At 39.8% G+C, this 18,965-nt stretch overlaps 1 protein-coding gene across 2 annotated transcripts in view; it reads left to right on the forward strand.

Annotated features, from left to right (window-relative positions):
* Nucleotides 1-3,453: 3,453 nt before the first annotated feature.
* Nucleotides 3,454-18,965, forward strand: part of tafa5l (TAFA chemokine like family member 5, like) — a 108,748-nt gene continuing 93,236 nt past the window's right edge. The window contains exons 1-2 of one of the 2 annotated variants that reach the window (XM_017716458.2): nucleotides 3,454-3,590; nucleotides 4,465-5,113. In XM_017716458.2, coding sequence (XP_017571947.1) covers nucleotides 5,017-5,113 — 97 coding nt within the window. In that variant the 5' untranslated portion in view covers nucleotides 3,454-3,590; nucleotides 4,465-5,016. Of the gene's footprint in view, nucleotides 3,591-3,629; nucleotides 3,957-4,464; nucleotides 5,114-18,965 lie in introns of those variants that run through there. The other variant, XM_017716459.2, reaches the window with a different exon arrangement.

Genomic DNA, 18,965 nt, shown 5'->3' on the forward strand with positions numbered 1-18,965 from the left:
GCAGAGACATTTTATCTCTCAGCAGAATCAAATTTGCTGGAGCGTGACTTTGAAACAAAGTGATTCCTCGTGCTAATCCACAGTGGTTATGAGGACAAAGACGCAATGAAAGAAGTGAGGAATTCCGCTGATTCTTCTGCATTTTCTGCAAAGTCCGCATAACTAAATATTTCAGATGTAAACAAAGTTATTCAGAGAGGTGTGATGTGAAATACTTCCAGTGATAACTTCTCTGTTCACAGTGGTGGTGAAGGGAACCAGACGTCTGAAGCAGTAATGCCTCTAAAAGCTCCCTCACAGAAGGTTATTAAGGGATATGGCTGATGTCTGTGACTTTGGCCTAAAACGTTTTTTTTTGTTCATGGCAGGGAGTATTCAGAGTGCTGCAAGGCAAAGTAGTAACCAAATACTACGCTCTTTCAGAAGAATGGGTTCTTTAGGGGTTCGTCAGTAAAGACAACATAGAAGACAGTGGTTCTATGTACAACCATGAACACTCAAAGAACCATCTGCATGCTTAAACAGGTGATTGTATGATGAAAAAATTCTTCAGATTAATAGAGAATGCAATGTATATGGTTCTATGTAGAGTCTTCTTGAAAATGGTTCTTTATAGCACCAAAAAAGGTTCTGTTATTGTTACAATCTCAAGCTGTTATTGTTACAATCTCAAGCAACACCAGACAAACTCCTTTTGATGCTATATGGAACCATACGCTCTTATAAATGGTTCTTTAGAAAATAAAGTGGTTCTATACAGAACCATAAACACTTCAAACCCTTTGCATGATTAAAGGGTTCCTTACATTGTGAAAGGGTTCTTCAGATTGATTGGTGCCATATAGAATGTTTTTGAAAATGGTTCTATATAGCATGAAAAATTCTTCTATTGTGACGATGTCAAGTTTGTAACCATAGAAGAACCCTTTTCAAAAATGTTCTGTATAGAACCATCTATTCTCCATCATTCTGAAGAACCATCATGCAAAGCATTCTTTGAGTGATCATGATTCAAGACTCATTTTCTTTACCAAGGAACCCATGAAGAACCATCACTTGTGTGTGTATGTATATAACACATTCTCCATCAATCTGAAGAACCATTTCACCTTTAGTGTTCATTGTTCTATATAGGACCATTGTTTGAAGAACCCTTGAAGAACCATATTTTCCCAGAATTACCACTATTTTACCGTTATCAACAGTACATACAAACCTCTGAAGGTTCACTAGTAGTTTTGGACAGTAAATGAAATGGTTGTATCTGCCTTATAGACATTGTGACTCCTGGTTCCTATCATAGCCAATTCAATGACTGTAACTGAGTACACCCTTAAAAAAGATGGTTCTTCAAGGGTTCTATACAGAACCATGAACACTCAAGGAACCTTTTGCATGATCAAAATGTTCTTTGCATCAGGAAATGGTTCTTCAGCCTGAGGGAGAGTGTGTTTTATATGGTTCTGTACAGAATCTTTTTGAAAAGGGTTCTATAAAGCACTAAAAAAGATTCTTCTATTGTTGCATGCTTGACATTGTAACTATAAAAGAACCCTTTGTGCTACTATATCGAACCATGTACTCTTTAAAATGATGGTTCTTTAAGGGTTCTTTAGTAAAGAAAATGGCTCTATATGGAATGATGAACATTCAAAGAACCATTTACATGATTAAAGGGTTATTTGCATTGTGAAAGGGTTCTTCAGATTGATGGAGAGTATGTTTTATAAAGTTCTACATAGAACCTTTTTGAAAAGGGCTTTATACAGCACCCAAAAAGGTTCTTCAGTTATTACAGGCTTGACACTCAAATAATCATTTGCATGATTAAAGGGTTCTCAGCATCATGAAAGGGTTCTTCAGATTGATGTTGAATATGTTTTATATTTTTAGAAATGGTTCTATGTAGCACCAAAAAGGGTTCATCCGATTCTTACACTCTTCGTCGCTCTGAAGAACCATTTCACCATGCAGAGGTTTCTGAGAGTGCTCATGGTACCTACATGGAACCATTTCCTTCACTAAAGAACCCTCGAAGAACCATCTTTTTAGATTCCTCTATAGACTCCTCGCATGAGAGCACTCTGAGTACCTTGTTTACCTCTCAGTCCCTGAATTACACAGTTATGTTTTAAAAATCGGTGTAATTCCTCTTTAATTGGCGCCCAGCGCGCGGCGGGGAGAGAGAAGAGAGCGCCGCTCGAGCGAATGACGTTAAGAGAGAGAGAGAGAGAGAGAGAGAGAGAGAGAGAGAGAGAGAGAGAGAGAGAGAGAGAGAGAGAGGCAGTAGCAGCGGAGAGAGAGAGAGAGAGAGGCAGTAGCAGCGGAGAGAGAGAGAGAGTGGCAGTAGCAGCGGAGAGAGAGAGAGAGAGAGAGAGAGTGGCAGTAGCAGAGAGAGAGAGAGAGAGAGAGAGAGAGAGAGAGAGTGGCAGTAGCAGAGAGAGAGAGAGAGAGAGAGAGAGAGAGTGGCAGTAGCAGAGAGAGAGAGAGAGAGAGAGAGAGAGTGGCAGTAGCAGAGAGAGAGAGAGAGAGAGAGAGAGAGTAGCAGCGGAGAGAGAGAGAGAGAGAGAGAGAGAGTAGCAGCGGAGAGAGAGAGAGAGAGAGAGAGAGAGAGAGTAGCAGCGGAGAGAGAGAGAGAGAGAGAGAGAGAGAGAGAGAGTAGCAGCGGAGAGAGAGAGAGAGAGAGAGAGAGAGAGAGAGTAGCAGCGGAGAGAGAGAGAGAGAGAGAGAGAGAGAGTAGCAGCGGAGAGAGAGAGAGAGAGAGAGAGAGAGAGAGAGAGTAGCAGCGGAGAGAGAGAGAGAGAGAGAGAGAGAGAGAGAGTGGCAGTAGCAGCGGAGAGAGAGAGAGCGAGAGAGAGAGAGAGAGAGAGAGTGGCAGTAGCAGCGGAGAGAGAGAGAGAGAGAGAGAGAGAGAGAGAGAGAGAGAGAGAGAGAGAGGCAGTAGCAGAGAGAGAGAGAGAGAGAGTAGCAGCGGGGGGAGAGAGAGAGAGAGAGAGTAGCAGCGGAGAGAGAGAGAGAGAGAGGCAGTAGTAGCGGAAAGAGAGAGAGAGAGAGAGAGAGTGGCAGTAGCAGCGGAAAGAGAGAGAGAGAGAGAGAGAGTGGCAGTAGCAGCGGAGAGAGAGAGAGAGAGAGAGAGAGAGAGAGAGAGAGAGAGAGAGAGAGAGAGTGGCAGTAGCAGCGGAGAGAGAGAGAGAGCGAGAGAGAGAGAGAGAGAGAGAGTAGCAGCGGAGAGAGAGAGAGAGAGTGGCAGTAGCAGCGGAGAGAGAGAGAGAGAGAGAGTAGCAGCAGAGAGAGAGAGAGAGAGAGAGTAGCAGCAGAGAGAGAGAGAGAGAGAGAGTAGCAGCAGAGAGAGAGGGAGAGAGAGAGAGAGAGAGAGAGAGAGAGAGAGAGAGAGGGAGAGAGAGTAGCAGTGGAGAGAGAGAGAGAGAGAGAGAGAGAGTAGCAGCGGAGAGAGAGAGAGAGAGTAGCAGCGGAGAGAGAGAGAGAGAGAGAGAGAGAGTGGCAGTAGCAGCGGAGAAACAGGCAGGATGTTTTAACGCGGACTCCAGCTCAGCTGCCCTCAGCGCGGCCAGTCCGTGCTCCCCGCCTCGGTAAGCGGTTCGTCTTTATGTGCTGAAAAGTTCATGCTTTGTGAAAGTGGAGCGTGCTCGGCTCGTGCTGACGGACAGCGAGCTCGAGGTCCCTGTTGCTGCTCTGCAAAATGCTGCGCGCGCAGGCGTCAGAGTTGGAGAGCGGCTCACTGTTGAGGGAAACTGGGAGAGAAAGAGAAGCAGAGTCCGGATCTGACTGCTTAACTGGGCTGGGGTGTCTGCTCTGTCAGCGCGGCGAGGCAGTGCCGAGCAGTCTGGCCGTGACTGTCTGACGTCTAACCGCGGTAGCTGAGCTCAGTCCTCCAAAACAGTCTTTGGCCAAGTCTTCCAGCGCTGCAATGGGCCACCACTTGCTTTACCTGGAAGGTATACAGGGCATGCATGCAGTGTGATGTCCATCTGGACGTCTAAGGGAGCTCTTCTTTGGCTTTTGTGGCTCAGTATGTTGTGTGGGTCTGTGTTGTCCCTCAGTGACGGTTTCCAAGCCCAAAAGTTACTCCATAGCATATAAAACAGCTCTTGGTACACTAGGCTGGTTATTGACCCCTCTATATACCTCCACTAGCTGGCTTTGTGTTCTTATCTGAAGACGTGTGATTGTGCATCATCAGAATAGTGCTGTCTAATAGGCGGATGAGTTAATGTTAAGCCCTGGTGTAAAGCTACCAATGGTTGCATTAACACAAGAACCAGATATGCCTGATAGGCTGTGTTGTAATATGGCATGTGTGGGTGGGTGGTTCAGTTCTGAATGCAGCCAAGCATTAAGAAAATGTCCCTCAACCGCACAGCTTCATTCCTTATTACTCAACAATCTCTCTTTCTCTCTTGATCTATCTCTCCCCCTTGCTCTCTCTCTCTCTCCCTCCCACAGGGCAGACCTCTTCGATATGAGATGAACGGAGTGCCACTTATTGGAGGCAGCGGAATAACACAAACAAGCCCCAGTCTTCTCCCTTCGAAGCGTTCCGGGGCTGACCACAAGCCTGCTGCTGCGTCCACTGTGGATATTGCTGCAGTGCATGTTGCAAAATCTGCCGTTTTTCTGTTTTTTTTTTCTTCTTTTCCTTACTTTGCTCCTTTTTTCACCACCTTGCTCTGTTTTTTTGACTGTTTTTCCTCAGCGACACTCCTCTGGTGAATGAAGGTCTTTGTAAAACATGACTGCTTTCTTTCTGCTGAAGATTCTTTTCAGCTGTGGTGGTTTTTGTGGTTTAGGGGGGTTGAAAAGTAATGCTAAATAAGGATACCACTACTGTGTGACCTAGATAACGCAACAACTCTTTGCTGACCCCCACCCCTCCACCTCCACCACCACCACCACCCTCACCCTTTGCCTTCCCTGGATCTACCGCCCCCTGGACAGCTCAATGGAAGCAGTGGTGTGTGTGGGGGGAGCGCGTTAGGGCGCAGGACGGGGCGCAGGATGCAGTCTGGAACGCGGGCTCTCTGCGCCGGAGGGGGCGCCTCACTCTGCTGCCTGCTCCTGCTCTGGCTCATATACACCCACCTGCTCAAAGAAGGCAAGTATTGCAGGAATGCCCCCCTTTCAGCTCCTTCTTTAACCCTTTAAAGTGATAGGTGGTCCAGCAATCAAATTTACATGGTGCTCTCTCATCCCAAATGTAGTTGATCAGCTTGGACGGGTTTGGTGCCGGAAGTTCGCTTCTATGGTTTTGATATGGAGCTGCAAGGCTAATGTAGCTAACAAGTAATGGAAGCTTATAGCCACCACTTAGCATCATACAAACTGCAGGCTTAAATCCTCACACGCTCACCTCAAAGCGGGTCGAGTTGTTAAGTCATCTGAAACAGACTTGCTTATGTGGTTCTGAGGCAGTATGACACACTGTTTTCAAAAAGATTTAACCAAAGTATTGTACATAGCTAAGAGCAGAAGTAGAATAAGAAGAATTTCATGTGCCTTTGTTCATTTTGAGTTTTTATCAATACTTAAATTCATCACTTTGTTAGCTACGTAGTTTTATAGCAGTGACTGCATAATGCGCAGTAGTTAATAACTACTATGAATGTCTGTTGTGCATTTTTTTTATTTTGCATTATTATTATTTTCATTTATTTTTTTTAAGATAAAAAGTAACAAATGTAATTTTTCCAAGTCATTACTTAAACGTTATGAACTGTCCACTGTATGAAGGCACCATACATGAAATTAAAGCAATTACTGAATATTTTTTAGTTCTTACTGAACAATTCATATTAGTTATTGGAATATTATAGTAATAACTGGATAATTAATAGTAGTTACTGAATCATTTTTAGTATTTATTGAGTAATTTATGGTAATTATTGAATAAATAATAGTGCTTCCTGAATAAATCATAGTTACTGAATAAGTCATAGTATAATGTTGTTATATTGTAATTTAGTTGTTGTACAATTGATAATTTAGTCAGCATTTAATCATTTATACTAGTTATTAAATAATTCATAGTAGTTACTAAACAATTAAACTTACAGAATAATCTGTAGTAATTACTGAATAATTTGTGGTAGTTACTGAATAATTCGTAGTAGTTACTAAATAATGTATAGTACTTATTGAGGAATTTATAGTAATTATAGAAAAAATGATATATTTATTGAATAATTGATAGTAGTTCCTGAATGGCATAGTTATTACTGTATAATTTAAATAGTTAAATTGTAAATTAATAGTTGTTTGACTCATAATTTAGTAGTTATTGAATACAACTTCAATTGTAAAAAGTGCTATACAAATCAATTTGATTTGATTTGATTTAATTTATAGTAGCTACTTCATAAGTAACAGCAGTTACTGAATAATTTGTAGTAGTTATTCAATAATTTATAGAGCTTGCACTATAAATCATGGTAATTACAGTATAATTTATAGTAGTTATGTTATAATTTAGCAATTGTTTATAATTTAGTAAATTGTTAGTAAAATGTATACAAATTTTTGAATAATTGATAGTAGTTACTGAATAATTCATAGTAGTTGCCCAGTAATTTATAGTAGTTAGTAAATAATTTGTAGTAGATTATGAATGATTCATGGTGGTTACTGACTAAGTTGCAGTAGTTACTGAACTATTCATTATAGTTGCTGAATAATTTCTCTCTTTCGTGCATAATTTTTAAGATCATTTTTAAAGCATAAACTAAGTGATGATTTCCTCCAGTTATCACTTAATCAAACATCACTGAACTGTCCCTGTATGTGGACACCATGCATTGCATTATTGTAGTTACTAAATATTTCATTGTAGTTACTGAATAAAACAGCTGTGAATGGGATGTTTTATACAGGATAAAACACTTGTGTCCTAGTTTGTGCTTTGAGATCATGTCTTTGAAGGTGGAGAATGTGTATGTTTGCTTTTGGGTTCATTGAATTTTAACAATGACGTGATGACTTTGGGTGAAAACCACAATAGGTAAAACAGAGGATGTGGGAATGTCTCAAGGTCTTGCCTCAATCCATTGAATTTCAGAGGAGCATAACATTCAGCCTGGGTTTTGGGCCGTGTCTTAACACACAAGGGCAAACAACACAATAGGAAGTGGAGAATTCTTTGGAGAGACCTGGTGACCTTGTGGCATTGATATGATAATGTGGTGGAGAATATTGAGGGCAAAATTTGCACCTACATTGGACAGCCCTATGTTGAATGTCAGATTGCTTGTAGCTTGAGACTCACAAATCCCAGGCCTCTCACAAGGAGCCACACACACATCCTAATATGGTGAAAGTGAAGGCCTGAGTGCTGTGTGAGACTGTGTTAGTGTGTGTTTGTGCTCTTGTGCATGTTTGTTGTAATGGTCCCTGTTTGGATGTATGTATGTCTGCATGCAGCCTAATAAAAAAAGCCTGTGTGAATTAGAACCGGGAAGAGAATCTGATTTGCAATCATCTAACTTCAGCTAACTGGCCGGAATAGTCAATAAGAGCTAGAAATGCATAATAAAATCACAGTAATATTGCCGCTGTTATGCTTTTACCAATATATGGGGCATTTTTAATTGTTATTATCAGTTCAGTTTCAGACTGACAATTGATCATTATAAACAGATGCACTTGTACTTGGAAGTGGGGGTGCTCTGGGGGCTGCATCATACCCAGATTTCTGTGTTGTTTACCTGAAACAGCTAAAAAAAAAATTATTTTAAATATTATTTTAAAAAATAAAAGACTTTTATATAAAAATGTACATATTTTCAAAAAATCTGCACTAGCCATGGATAGTTTAGGGTATTCCTGTATTTTCATTGCAGCTAGCCAAGTCAAATGAAAAGAAGTGGCTTAATATGTTTTTTTAAGCTTAAAAAACTCATCTAACATAATCATTTCCTGGATTTTATCTACATTCATCTTCTATCCTGCTTGATGTGTGTTCTAGGGTTGACTCTACAGCATATACCTTGACTATAGAATATACACTGCATGTCATGTCCAAAAGTATCCAGACAGTTCTTGTAATGCGTGAATTCACTTAAGGTTCAACATTTGTGACACAGGTGATCAACTACACACCTACAAGCTTTTGAACATATAGTGTGTCAACAATCAGATTGCTCCCCATAGAGCTAATTTAAAGTTTGTCTGCGATGAGAGAGCAGAGCTAGCAGTGTGCACCAGTGGTTTGATGTTTCAGCTATATGTCATATATTATCTGTCATCAGATTCTGTTTAATGTAAATGATACAAAAAAAAAAAAAAATCCAGTGATGTCATTGTGGGTACATCATGTAATATGCTGCCTAAAATTTCTTAGACACCTTCCTGCATCCCCAGACATTTCCATTCTTTTCAATGTACTTAAATGTGTAGCGTAGTGGATAACACCACGGTACCAGGCAGGAATGAGAGTCTAAAGGGCTAGACTCCAAAGGAGTCCTGGATAACAGTGCCTGCTATATAAGATAAAATATATGCATGAAATAATGTAAGCATTATATCTGATTTAATTATTTTGGGTCTACATTAGGCCTGGGTGATAAAAGGGCAGCATAAAAGGGTATTGTTGATAATGGACATGTAACCCAATGGCGATGTGTATAAGATGATTATCACAGTTTTGAGAAAAGAGCTGAGAAAGAATAAAAGTGAACGAATTTACCGTTGAACAACTTGTAAGAATATTGGGAAATTGGGGCTCATGTTCAAGAACTATGCAGGCATGGGGCCCAATAGTCAGTTTTTTCTGCTCGAGAGAGAGAATGAGAGATGTTAAGAATGCTGTGCTATGCTGTATCACGCAGATCCTCAACTTATACTTATTTTACGTTAAGTTTAGCTTGAGTACATGGAAAGTGTTGTCTGAAAACAGTGTTGTCGTGCTTTCAAACTTCAGCTTCCTCCAGTGTGACTCACTGCAGTAAAAACCACAAGCAAAAGATTGGGTATTACCGTAGAGCAGCTATCTCTAACCTGGAAAGAAGCGGAATCAGGAAAAGGTAATAAATAATATTAAATAATATGTACAAATATTTTATTCACCTTTACTGTAAAAATATTGGGTTATACTTGGGCCTTTAAAAATTGCTATATGGTAGAGTAAATTCCCCAATGGCTCTGTCCCTATGGTCAGCTGAATTTTGAAAAAAAGGCAATGTAATGAAGGTCAGCACCTTGCTTTTTCATTCGTAAAGGAGGTGGACATGACATTGGAAATCATTGCAGTCTGAAGTTTCTCTAGCAGGGATTGCTGTTGCTACACGAGTGGAGATAAATCTGCACCAGAAGAAGCTCATGAATGCAAGACTTTGCAGGAACATTTATTATAATGACAGATGAAGTAGTTTTCAAAAGATTATATTATTTAATATGTGGATTTATAGAAGATTTTCATTAAAACAGTTCAAAATGTTCAGAATAAGCATATACACTAAAAAGATAACAGAAAGTGGGTCAGAGCTGTAGTGGACCATGTGTACTTGTTTGGAGGCCGGAGTATAATCAATAATCACAATTTTTGTACCTAACATATGTCAAGCTAATTATTTTCAGATATCACCCCTAGTCTATATATTAATTAAGAATTGGAATTTGGCCCTATATTTGGCAATAACAGGTAATTAACTGATCTATTGGTGTAACTAATTGTCCTCCTACTGTCACAGCTACCAGTGACCAGTGTCAACACCAAGACCGTAAACTGAATTCAGCATCTGTATTTGAAGACTTCTGGTTTGCCTCATGATATACTAGATTTGGTCAGGATGACGATTTGGTAAATACTCATATGCAAAGTAGAGCTGGGCGACCAAAAATGTTATCATGATAAACAAAATTCATATTGATCAATATCGATACATATCATGATAAAACCCACTTGAACCCACTTCTTTCTTTCACTTTTGTTGCTTGGGAATGCACTAATACTTAATACTTATATGCCTTTTTAAGCGCTGTAATCGCTTTTGATGAGCAGATGTGATTTAACACGGTTAAAGCTTGTTAGGATGTACAGAAAGAGGTGAATTCATTGTAGGTCAGTACAGTTACGTCACTTATCTCGTCACTGACACTTGGTCACAGGAAAACAGATCGCCGATTGCTCCACTCATACAGGGAATGTATAACTCCACATATTCAGACATTGCTAAAGTATATTTGCCGACTCAATTTTACACGTCACCCCTCGCTCTCTAACCGTATCGAAAAGCTCGGAAGTGCACCCTCTACTAGAGACAGCAGAGTAGTTTCGCTTTCCTTGCAGTAGAAAATGCCACCAGGACTTTCGCTAGAACGTGGGATTGTGAGAATGGTGTGTTATATCGAAAATTTATTTGAACCTTTCTTATCATTCTATCTATCATGATAATTATTGTTATCATTTAATTGCCCAGCCCTAATGCAAAGTCATCCATGATATCACTATCACGGTATGTCCAATACCACGATAACAATCACCAGCTGATATGAAACGTTGCCCTACAGAGAGCCATATCACTCATGTCAGTGTGCTGATGTTGCATGTCCATGTTTGCCTCTTGATGTGGAGCTCGTACAGATCATACAGGGGGACAGGCAGTAAACTGGTAAGAGTCTTGACAGAAATGAACTGTGTCATACTGTGGCTTCCACCCACCCCTAATGCAGCGGATTTGCAGGCTCCCCACTGTGCAAATCATCGCTTGAACGCCGGTCTTTCTCACCCAAAACATTATCTGACATGAACTGACTCCAGTTGATCAAACACTCAGCCCTGACCACCCACTGAGCCTCAAAGGCAAAAAGCTTTTTGATGTGCACGTATCTGTTGGGTTTCCACATCCGCGCCCAACCACTCCACCACACACACACACACACACACACACACACACACACACACACACACACACACACACACACAATTGTAGTGGTTCCACCCGGAGTGGACCTCTTCAAAAGTTCACCCACTTGCTCAAAGTGACGTTCCCCCACTCCGAAAATGTCATGGAGTGGAAGAGACAAAGGGCCCAGAAGCTCCAGCCAAAAAACAGTCATTAACTCTCAGGCACTTTTCATCTGGCATGAAGGTAATTTCACAGCAGGTTGAAGGGAATGTTTCATTCCATAACTCTGCAATATTGTTTGCAGTTCTGTTATGACTGTGTTAAGCAATTTGCCTGTTACCAGGCCAAATAAAGAAAAAAAACAGAAAAAAAACAATCCCGCTATCAGGAGAGAAAGTTTTCTGCTTCAGTACTGGAAGCAGTTCTGTTCAATTCTATTCTACATATTAAAATAACAACAGTCCACAGTCAGTTCTACAGAAGGCTGTAGACCTACACTGTTCAGCAAACAAATGCCACTAATTAAGTGGATAATACAGAAGGCTCTATTCTATTCTGTTCTACAGATAGAATAAAATAGAATCCAGTGCTATTCTATTTTATTCTGTGTGTTAAAACCATTCTACACTAAATGACATAGAAGGCTTATTGTATTCTTCTTGTCTTCTAAGTCGCTTCTCCCTCGCGGGGGTGCTGGAGCCTATCCCAGCTGTCGTTGGGCGGATAGAAGGCTGTAGACTTATCCTGTTCTATTCTATTCTGTTTTAATCTATTAACACCATTCTACACTAAATTACATAGAATGTTTATTGTGTTCTATTCTATTCTACTCTATGCATTAACACATTCTACACTAAATTATTCAGAGGTCTGTAGACTTATTCTATTCTGTTCTGATCTACTCTATTCAGCAAATGAATGCCACTAATTAAGTGGAAAGTACAGAAAGCACTATTCTATTCTGTTCTATTCTATTCTGTTCTATTCTATTCTGTTCTAATCTGCATATGAATATTGTGCATCACTGTATTATACAGATAGTAATAGATGTCATTCTATTTTTTTTCTACATATAAATTCCACTCATGAATGGCTATGGATTTATTAATCTCTTGTAGACTTATTCTGATCTTTTCTACTCTATTCTGTTCAATATATGAGTGACACTCATTGATGTATTATACAGTAGGCTGTAGAATCTATTCTGTTCTATTCCATTCTCTTAATTCATTTATTGGCTGGATGAGACAGCTATAGACAAAGGGTGGGTGATACGGCAATAATGTAAGATCCCAATACTCAGAGACAATTTCATACTACACAATATGCATTAAAATACTTGTCTGAGGTTCAGTTAGTTACAACAGACAACAAAGAACCCATAGTTCCACATCTAAAACAACGTATTCAAAACTTATGTGTACAGTGATTTTAATATTTCTCAAACTGCACTGCACTAAATCCAATTAAACAGGACTAAGTGTTTTTGTCATGACCTGTGCAGTGGGTCAGTGAAAGTAAGTACTAATGATACCTACGATAAAAGACTGTCATATTGTGTGCCTGTACTGTAGATCTATTCTATTCTATTCTATTCTATTCTATTCTATTCTGCAAATGCATAATTTCTTTAGCTAGATTACACAGTAGGCTGTTAAGTAATAGTAGCTACGACTCCAGCTTTACTTAGGGGTCATAGCTTGGCTGATCAATAGGCTTGGCCTCTGGCCTTTGCTGGGAATCGATCTCGAGAGTCATTTGTGGGTCCTGACCTCTTGGAGCTTGTAATGAAGAAAGTGCTCAGCACATTTGTCTGTTTAAGATGCTTTTAAAAGATTACATGTGTACATATCTTTTAGTATGACTAATGCATGTAATGAGGATGTGTGTGTATGTGTGTGTATGTGTGTGTGTGTGTGTGTATGTGTGTGTGTGTGTGTGTGTGTGCGTGTGTGTGTGTGTGTGTGTGTGTGTGTGTGTGTGTGTGTGTGTGCGTGCGTGTGTGTGAGAGAGAGAGAGAGAGAGAGAGAGAGTGCGAGAGGGAGAGAGAGCTTTTTCCCTCCTGATTTAATTATGGCATCCTCCAAGGCCAGAACTGTCATCTGAAATCATAGCAGCGTGCCGATGACATCACCAATAGAGTACAGGGTATTTGTCGTCAATAATGCAGTATATAATGAGGAGGCTGATGACAAGAGAGGGGCTTCGGCAGATTAAAACGCCCTGTCAAAAATCCCCAATTAAAGAATTCCTCTCCTCCACAGCGTAATTGGTCTGTAAGCGAAGTCGTAGGGAGATTAGTCATTTGTGAAATATTGTGAAAACATTGTAATTTTCCTCTGAAGCAGCTCGTGCTCCGTCACACGCACGCACTCAAACTCATGACATGAGATGCAAAAGAGCAGCGTTCTGTGTGTGTGTGTGTGTGTGTGTGTGTTGCAGACCTATGGGCGCTCACACCCAGAGCATGCTGCCCTACATACACACACACACACACACACACACACATGACAATACACATTCTCACTGTGGCTGCTCAGGTGTGTGCAGAAATTAACAGGGAGGAAATAATCGGAACTGCTTTGCCAAAAAATATCCTGATAAAAAATATCTCTTTCTCTAGCAATCTATCTATAGATCTATCTCTGTCTGTATCTGTCTATTGATTGAACTATCTTTATATATAGTTTAAGTTCAAGTTCTAGGTAGCTTTATTGACATGACTGTAATGTTCAGAATTGCCAAAACGTTCTAACAATGTCAGATAATAACAATAACAACATTGTATAGTTGTATTGTATACATCATATTAAACGTTATAGCAAATGTTTTTATATCATTTTGTATATATCTGTGTGTGTACATATATATATATATATATATATATATATATACACACACACAGAATTTGAAAATACCTGTGGTCCTTTAAATAAATTTCATGATGAATGGACCAAAAAGTGATAAAAAATGATTTGGATGACTCTCTCTTACTCTATCTCCTGCTCACTCTTCTCTCTCTTTTTCCCTTTCTCTTTCTCTGTGCTTCTTTCTCTGGGCAGTTATGAATAGTAACTCAAGATCAATGTTTTAAAAGGGAAAAGCCAAGGCAGTGCTAGATTGAATAGCCATTATTTCCTGTAAAATTTTCTAGTAGAAAATGCCTTAAATGTGCCAGTGTTTTCTCAGTGGTTCTCTAACCTGAAATACCAAAAAGTGTAAAGGCTTTTTAAACGTAGAAATGCCTTTTAATGGAACATTGAACACTGAAGATCCTGTACCAGTCAGTCTTTTGTGTGGCTCAGAGAAGACAGGTGGTGAGATGGAAGATGTGTGACACTGTGGCTCATGCTGCCACCTGACTGTTCCTTTTAGGGGTCCTGTAACTGGGTTTGAGTAGCAGTTTTGGGGGTCCCAGGCTCATTTGGGAAGTTCAGAAACAGAAATGCTGGCACATAGATCATTTTAGGGATGTGATGTAGGTGGAAGGGCCAGAGTGGTTCTTCTGGAGCTTAAGCAGTTTAAGCAGTGTTTCCCAGTCCTGATCCTGAAGGACCCCTAACCTGAACAGTAGCAACGTTTACATGCAGCCTAATAATCCGTTAATAATCCGACTAATAGGTCAATCGGAATAGAATACGTCCATGTAAACACCTCAATCGGAATAGTCTAGTCCGATTGAGGACGTTCTGAATACAATTTCTGTCCGATTGAACGAGGAGGGTAAACCTCTAAATAATCTGTTAAATAGAAGAATAATATCAGTAGCCACGTTTATTTGCAGCCTAATAATCCGACTAATAGCTTGATCGGAATAGAATACGTCCATGTAAACAGCTCAGTCGGGATAATCTAGTCTGATTGAGGCCATTCGGAATACAATTTCTATCCGATTGAACGAGGAGGGTAAACCTCTAAATAATCCGTTAAATAGAAGAATAATATCCGTGTAAACACCTGAATCCGATCTAAATAATCCATTAAATAGAAGAATAACATCCATGTAAACGCCTGAATCCGATCTAAATAATCCGTTAAATAGAAGAATAATATCCGTGTAAACTCCTGAATCCAATCTAAATAATCCGTTAAATAGAAGAATAATATCCGTGTAAACGCCTGAATCCGATCTAAATAATCAGTTAAATAGAAGAATAATATCTGTGTAAACGCCTGAATCCGATCTAAATAATCAGTTAAATAGAAGAATAATATCCGTGTAAACGCCTGAATCCGATCTGAATAATGCGTTAGATAGAGGAATAATATCCGTGTAAACGCCTGAATCCGATCTAAATAATCCGTTAGATAGAGGAATAATATCCGTGTAAACGCCTGAATCCGATCTAAATAATCCGTTAGATAGGGGAATAATATCCGTGTAAACGCCTGAATCCAATCTAAACAATCCATTAAATAGAGGAATAATACCCGTGTAAACGCCTGAATCCGATCTAAACAATCCGTTAAATAGAGGAATAATATCCGTGTAAACGCCTGAATCCAATCTAAATAATCCGTTAGATAGAGGAATAATATCCATGTAAACGCCTGAATCCGATCTAAATAATCTGTTAGATAGAGGAATAATATCCGTGTAAATGCCTGAATCCGATCTAAATAATCCGTTAGACAGAGGAATAATATCCATGTAAACGCCTGAATCCGATCTAAATAATCCGTTAGATAGAGGAATAATATCCGTGTAAACTCCTGAATCCAATCGAAATAATCCGTTAAATAGAAGAATAATATCCGTGTAAACGCCTGAATCCGATCTAAATAATCCGTTAAATAGAGGAATAATATCCGTGTAAACGCCTGAATCCGATCTAAATAATCCGTTAAATAGAGGAATAATATCCATGTAAACGCCTGAATCCGATCTAAATAATCCGTTAAATAGAGGAATAATATCTGTGTAAACGCCTGAATCCGATCTAAATAATCCGCTAAATAGAGGAATAATATCCGTGTAAACGCCTGAATCCGATCTAAATAATCCGTTAAATAGAGGAATAATATCCGTGTAAACGCCTGAATCCGATCTAAATAATCCGTTAGATAGAGGAATAATATCCATGTAAACGCCTGAATCCGATCTAAATAATCCGTTAGACAGAGGAATAATATCCATGTAAACGCCTGAATCCGATCTAAATAATCCGTTAGACAGAGGAATAATATCCGTGTAAACTCCTGAATCCAATCTAAATAATCCGTTAAATAGAAGAATAATATCCGTGTAAACGCCTGAATCCGATCTAAATAATCCGTTAGACAGAGGAATAATATCCGTGTAAACGCTTGAATCCGATCTAAATAATCCGTTAGACAGAGGAATAATATCCGTGTAAACTCCTGAATCCAATCGAAATAATCCGTTAAATAGAAGAATAATATCCGTGTAAACGCCTGAATCCGATCTAAATAATCCGTTAAATAGAGGAATAATATCTGTGTAAACGCCTGAATCCGATCTAAATAATCCGTTAAATAGAGGAATAATATCCGTGTAAACGCCTGAATCCGATCTAAATAATCCGTTAAATAGAGGAATAATATCCGTGTAAACGCCTGAATCCGATCTAAATAATCCGTCAAAAAGAGGAATAATATCCGTGTAAACGCCTGAATCCGATCTAAATAATCCGTTAGATAGAGGAATAATATCCGTGTAAACGCCTGAATCCGATCTAAATAATCCGTTAAATAGAGGCATAATATCCGTGTAAACGCCTGAATCCAATCTAAATAATCAGTTAAATAGAAGAATAATATCCGTGTAAATGCCTGAATCCGATCTAAATAATCCGTTAAATAGAGGAATAATATCCGTGTAAACGCCTGAATCCGATCTAAATAATCCGTTAGATAGAGGAATAATATCCGTGTAAACGCCTGAATCCGATCTAAATAATCCGTTAGATAGAGGAATAATATCCGTGTAAACGTCTGAATCCGATCTAAATAATCCGTTAGACAGAGGAATAATATCTGTGTAAACGCCTGAATCCGATCTAAATAATCTGTTAAATAGAGGAATAATATCCGTGTAAACGCCTGAATCCGATAACACTACAATCGGATCGAGAAGGAACGTTCTGCGCATGCGCGACGCGTCACAGTGAAAGGTTTATACCGTTCATCATGGCGGAGCAGAAGCTGGTCTGCAGAGGAGACGAGGTTTATACTCTGAGCTTTAAAACACGGCGGCGGGACGGACGGCCAGCTTATGTGTCTCAGAGCACGACGTCTTCCTTTATAAGGACATGTGAAGCACGTTTTTCTGAGTCTGACGTCACTTTAAAGCATTAAAACACAAACGCGCCAACTGGAAACTCATCTCACGCCGACTGGACCTCACGTGATGCTCGCTGTCATGGTAACGTTACTCAGCGCTGCTCCACGCATGCGCGTCATTCTGTGTCGGATTACTTGCAGTGAGCATGTAAACAAAGATTTTCATCAGACTGTTGAACAGAGTGTGAATAAACACCTCAGTCTGAGTCTGTAATCCGACTGTATTCAGACGGGCTGGCAAATATCTTTACATGTGAACACAGCCACTGTAGCCTTTTCATGACTCTCAGTTACTGCTGCTGGAGTGGATGGAGGTGACTGAGCCACTGGTAAAGGAATACTTAACGTAGTTTACTGCACCATCACAACTACACTCTCAAAAAAGATGCTCCTTCAAAGGTTATTTAGTAAAGACAGTGGTTCTGTGTAGAACCATGAACGTTCCAAGAACAATTTGCATGATTGAAGGGGTTTTTGCGTAGTGAAATTCTTCAGACTGATGAAGAATGTGTTGTATGTGGTTCTGTATAGAAACTTTTGGCAAAAGCTTGACATAAGAGTCGTAGAGCCCTTTTTGGTGCTTTTGAGCGTTTTTCAAAAAGCTATCCATTTCATGATGCAAACAACTATTTAATCATGCAAACGGTTCTTTAAGTGTTCATGGTTCTATATAGAACCATTGAAGAACCACCTTTTTTTTAAGAATATAAAATTCAAATTCATCTGCTCCATTTACCGCATAGCAGCACTTTGTAGTTGTACAATTACAGACTGTAGTCCATCTGTTTCTCAGCATGCTTTGTTAGCCCCCTTTTACCCTGTTCTACAATGCTTAGAACCCCCACAGGGCCACCACATTATTTGGGTGGTGGATCGCTCTCAGCACTACGGTAACACTGATGTGGTGGTGGTGTGTTAGTGTGTGTTGTGCTGGTACGAGTGGATCAAACACATCAGCGCTGCTGGAGTTTTAAAGCTCTGTGTCCACTCACTGTCCACTCTATTAGACATCCTTCATCAGTGGTCACAGACGCTGCCCACAGGACGCTGTTGGCTGGATATTTTTGGTTGGTGGACTATTCTCAGTTCGGCAGTGGCACTGAGGTGTTTAAAAACTCCAGCAGCACTGCTGTGTCTGATCCACCCATACCAGCACAGCACACTCCTACACGCCAACACATGGTGTCAGTGTCACTGCAGTGCAGAGAATGATCCAACACCCAAATGTCTGCTCTGTGGTGGTTTTGTGGGGAGTCCTGACCACTGAAGAACAGGGTAAAAGTGTGCTCATAAAGTATACAGCGAAACAGGTGGACTACAATCTGTAATTGCAGAACTGCAAAGTGCACCTGTATGGTAAGTGGAGCTGAGAAAATGAACAGAGAGTGTAGACAAAAGTGACAGGTCAGTGTATAAGTCATTTGAATCAGACTGTTATTATGTTACAGATGTAAGTAGTAGACCAAATGACTGTCGTTTCTATTATGATGGACCTGTTCATAGAAAAACACAATGCTGGGTTTGATGTTTTGATGGATTGTGCCTGTGATTATACGTTACATCAAAGTATTTGTTCCCATCCCTGATTCTTACTTGTGTCAGATGGGTCAGAGTGTCAGATTTACAGTGCTGGTCCAACAGTTGCCTTTTCATAGTTTCCATAAATTGTCTCCGTCTTCTAGTAATGGAGTGTAATGGATACCTGAATAGTGACTTCAGTATATGAATACTGACGTCTCCAGTACTCAGGTACCCGTGTACTGTATCTCCCTGATAATAATATGCTCTACAGTACTGCCTCAGCTC

This window comes from Pygocentrus nattereri, chromosome 28 (assembly GCF_015220715.1).
Source record: "Pygocentrus nattereri isolate fPygNat1 chromosome 28, fPygNat1.pri, whole genome shotgun sequence".
Classification (NCBI taxonomy): Eukaryota; Metazoa; Chordata; class Actinopteri; order Characiformes; family Serrasalmidae; genus Pygocentrus; species Pygocentrus nattereri.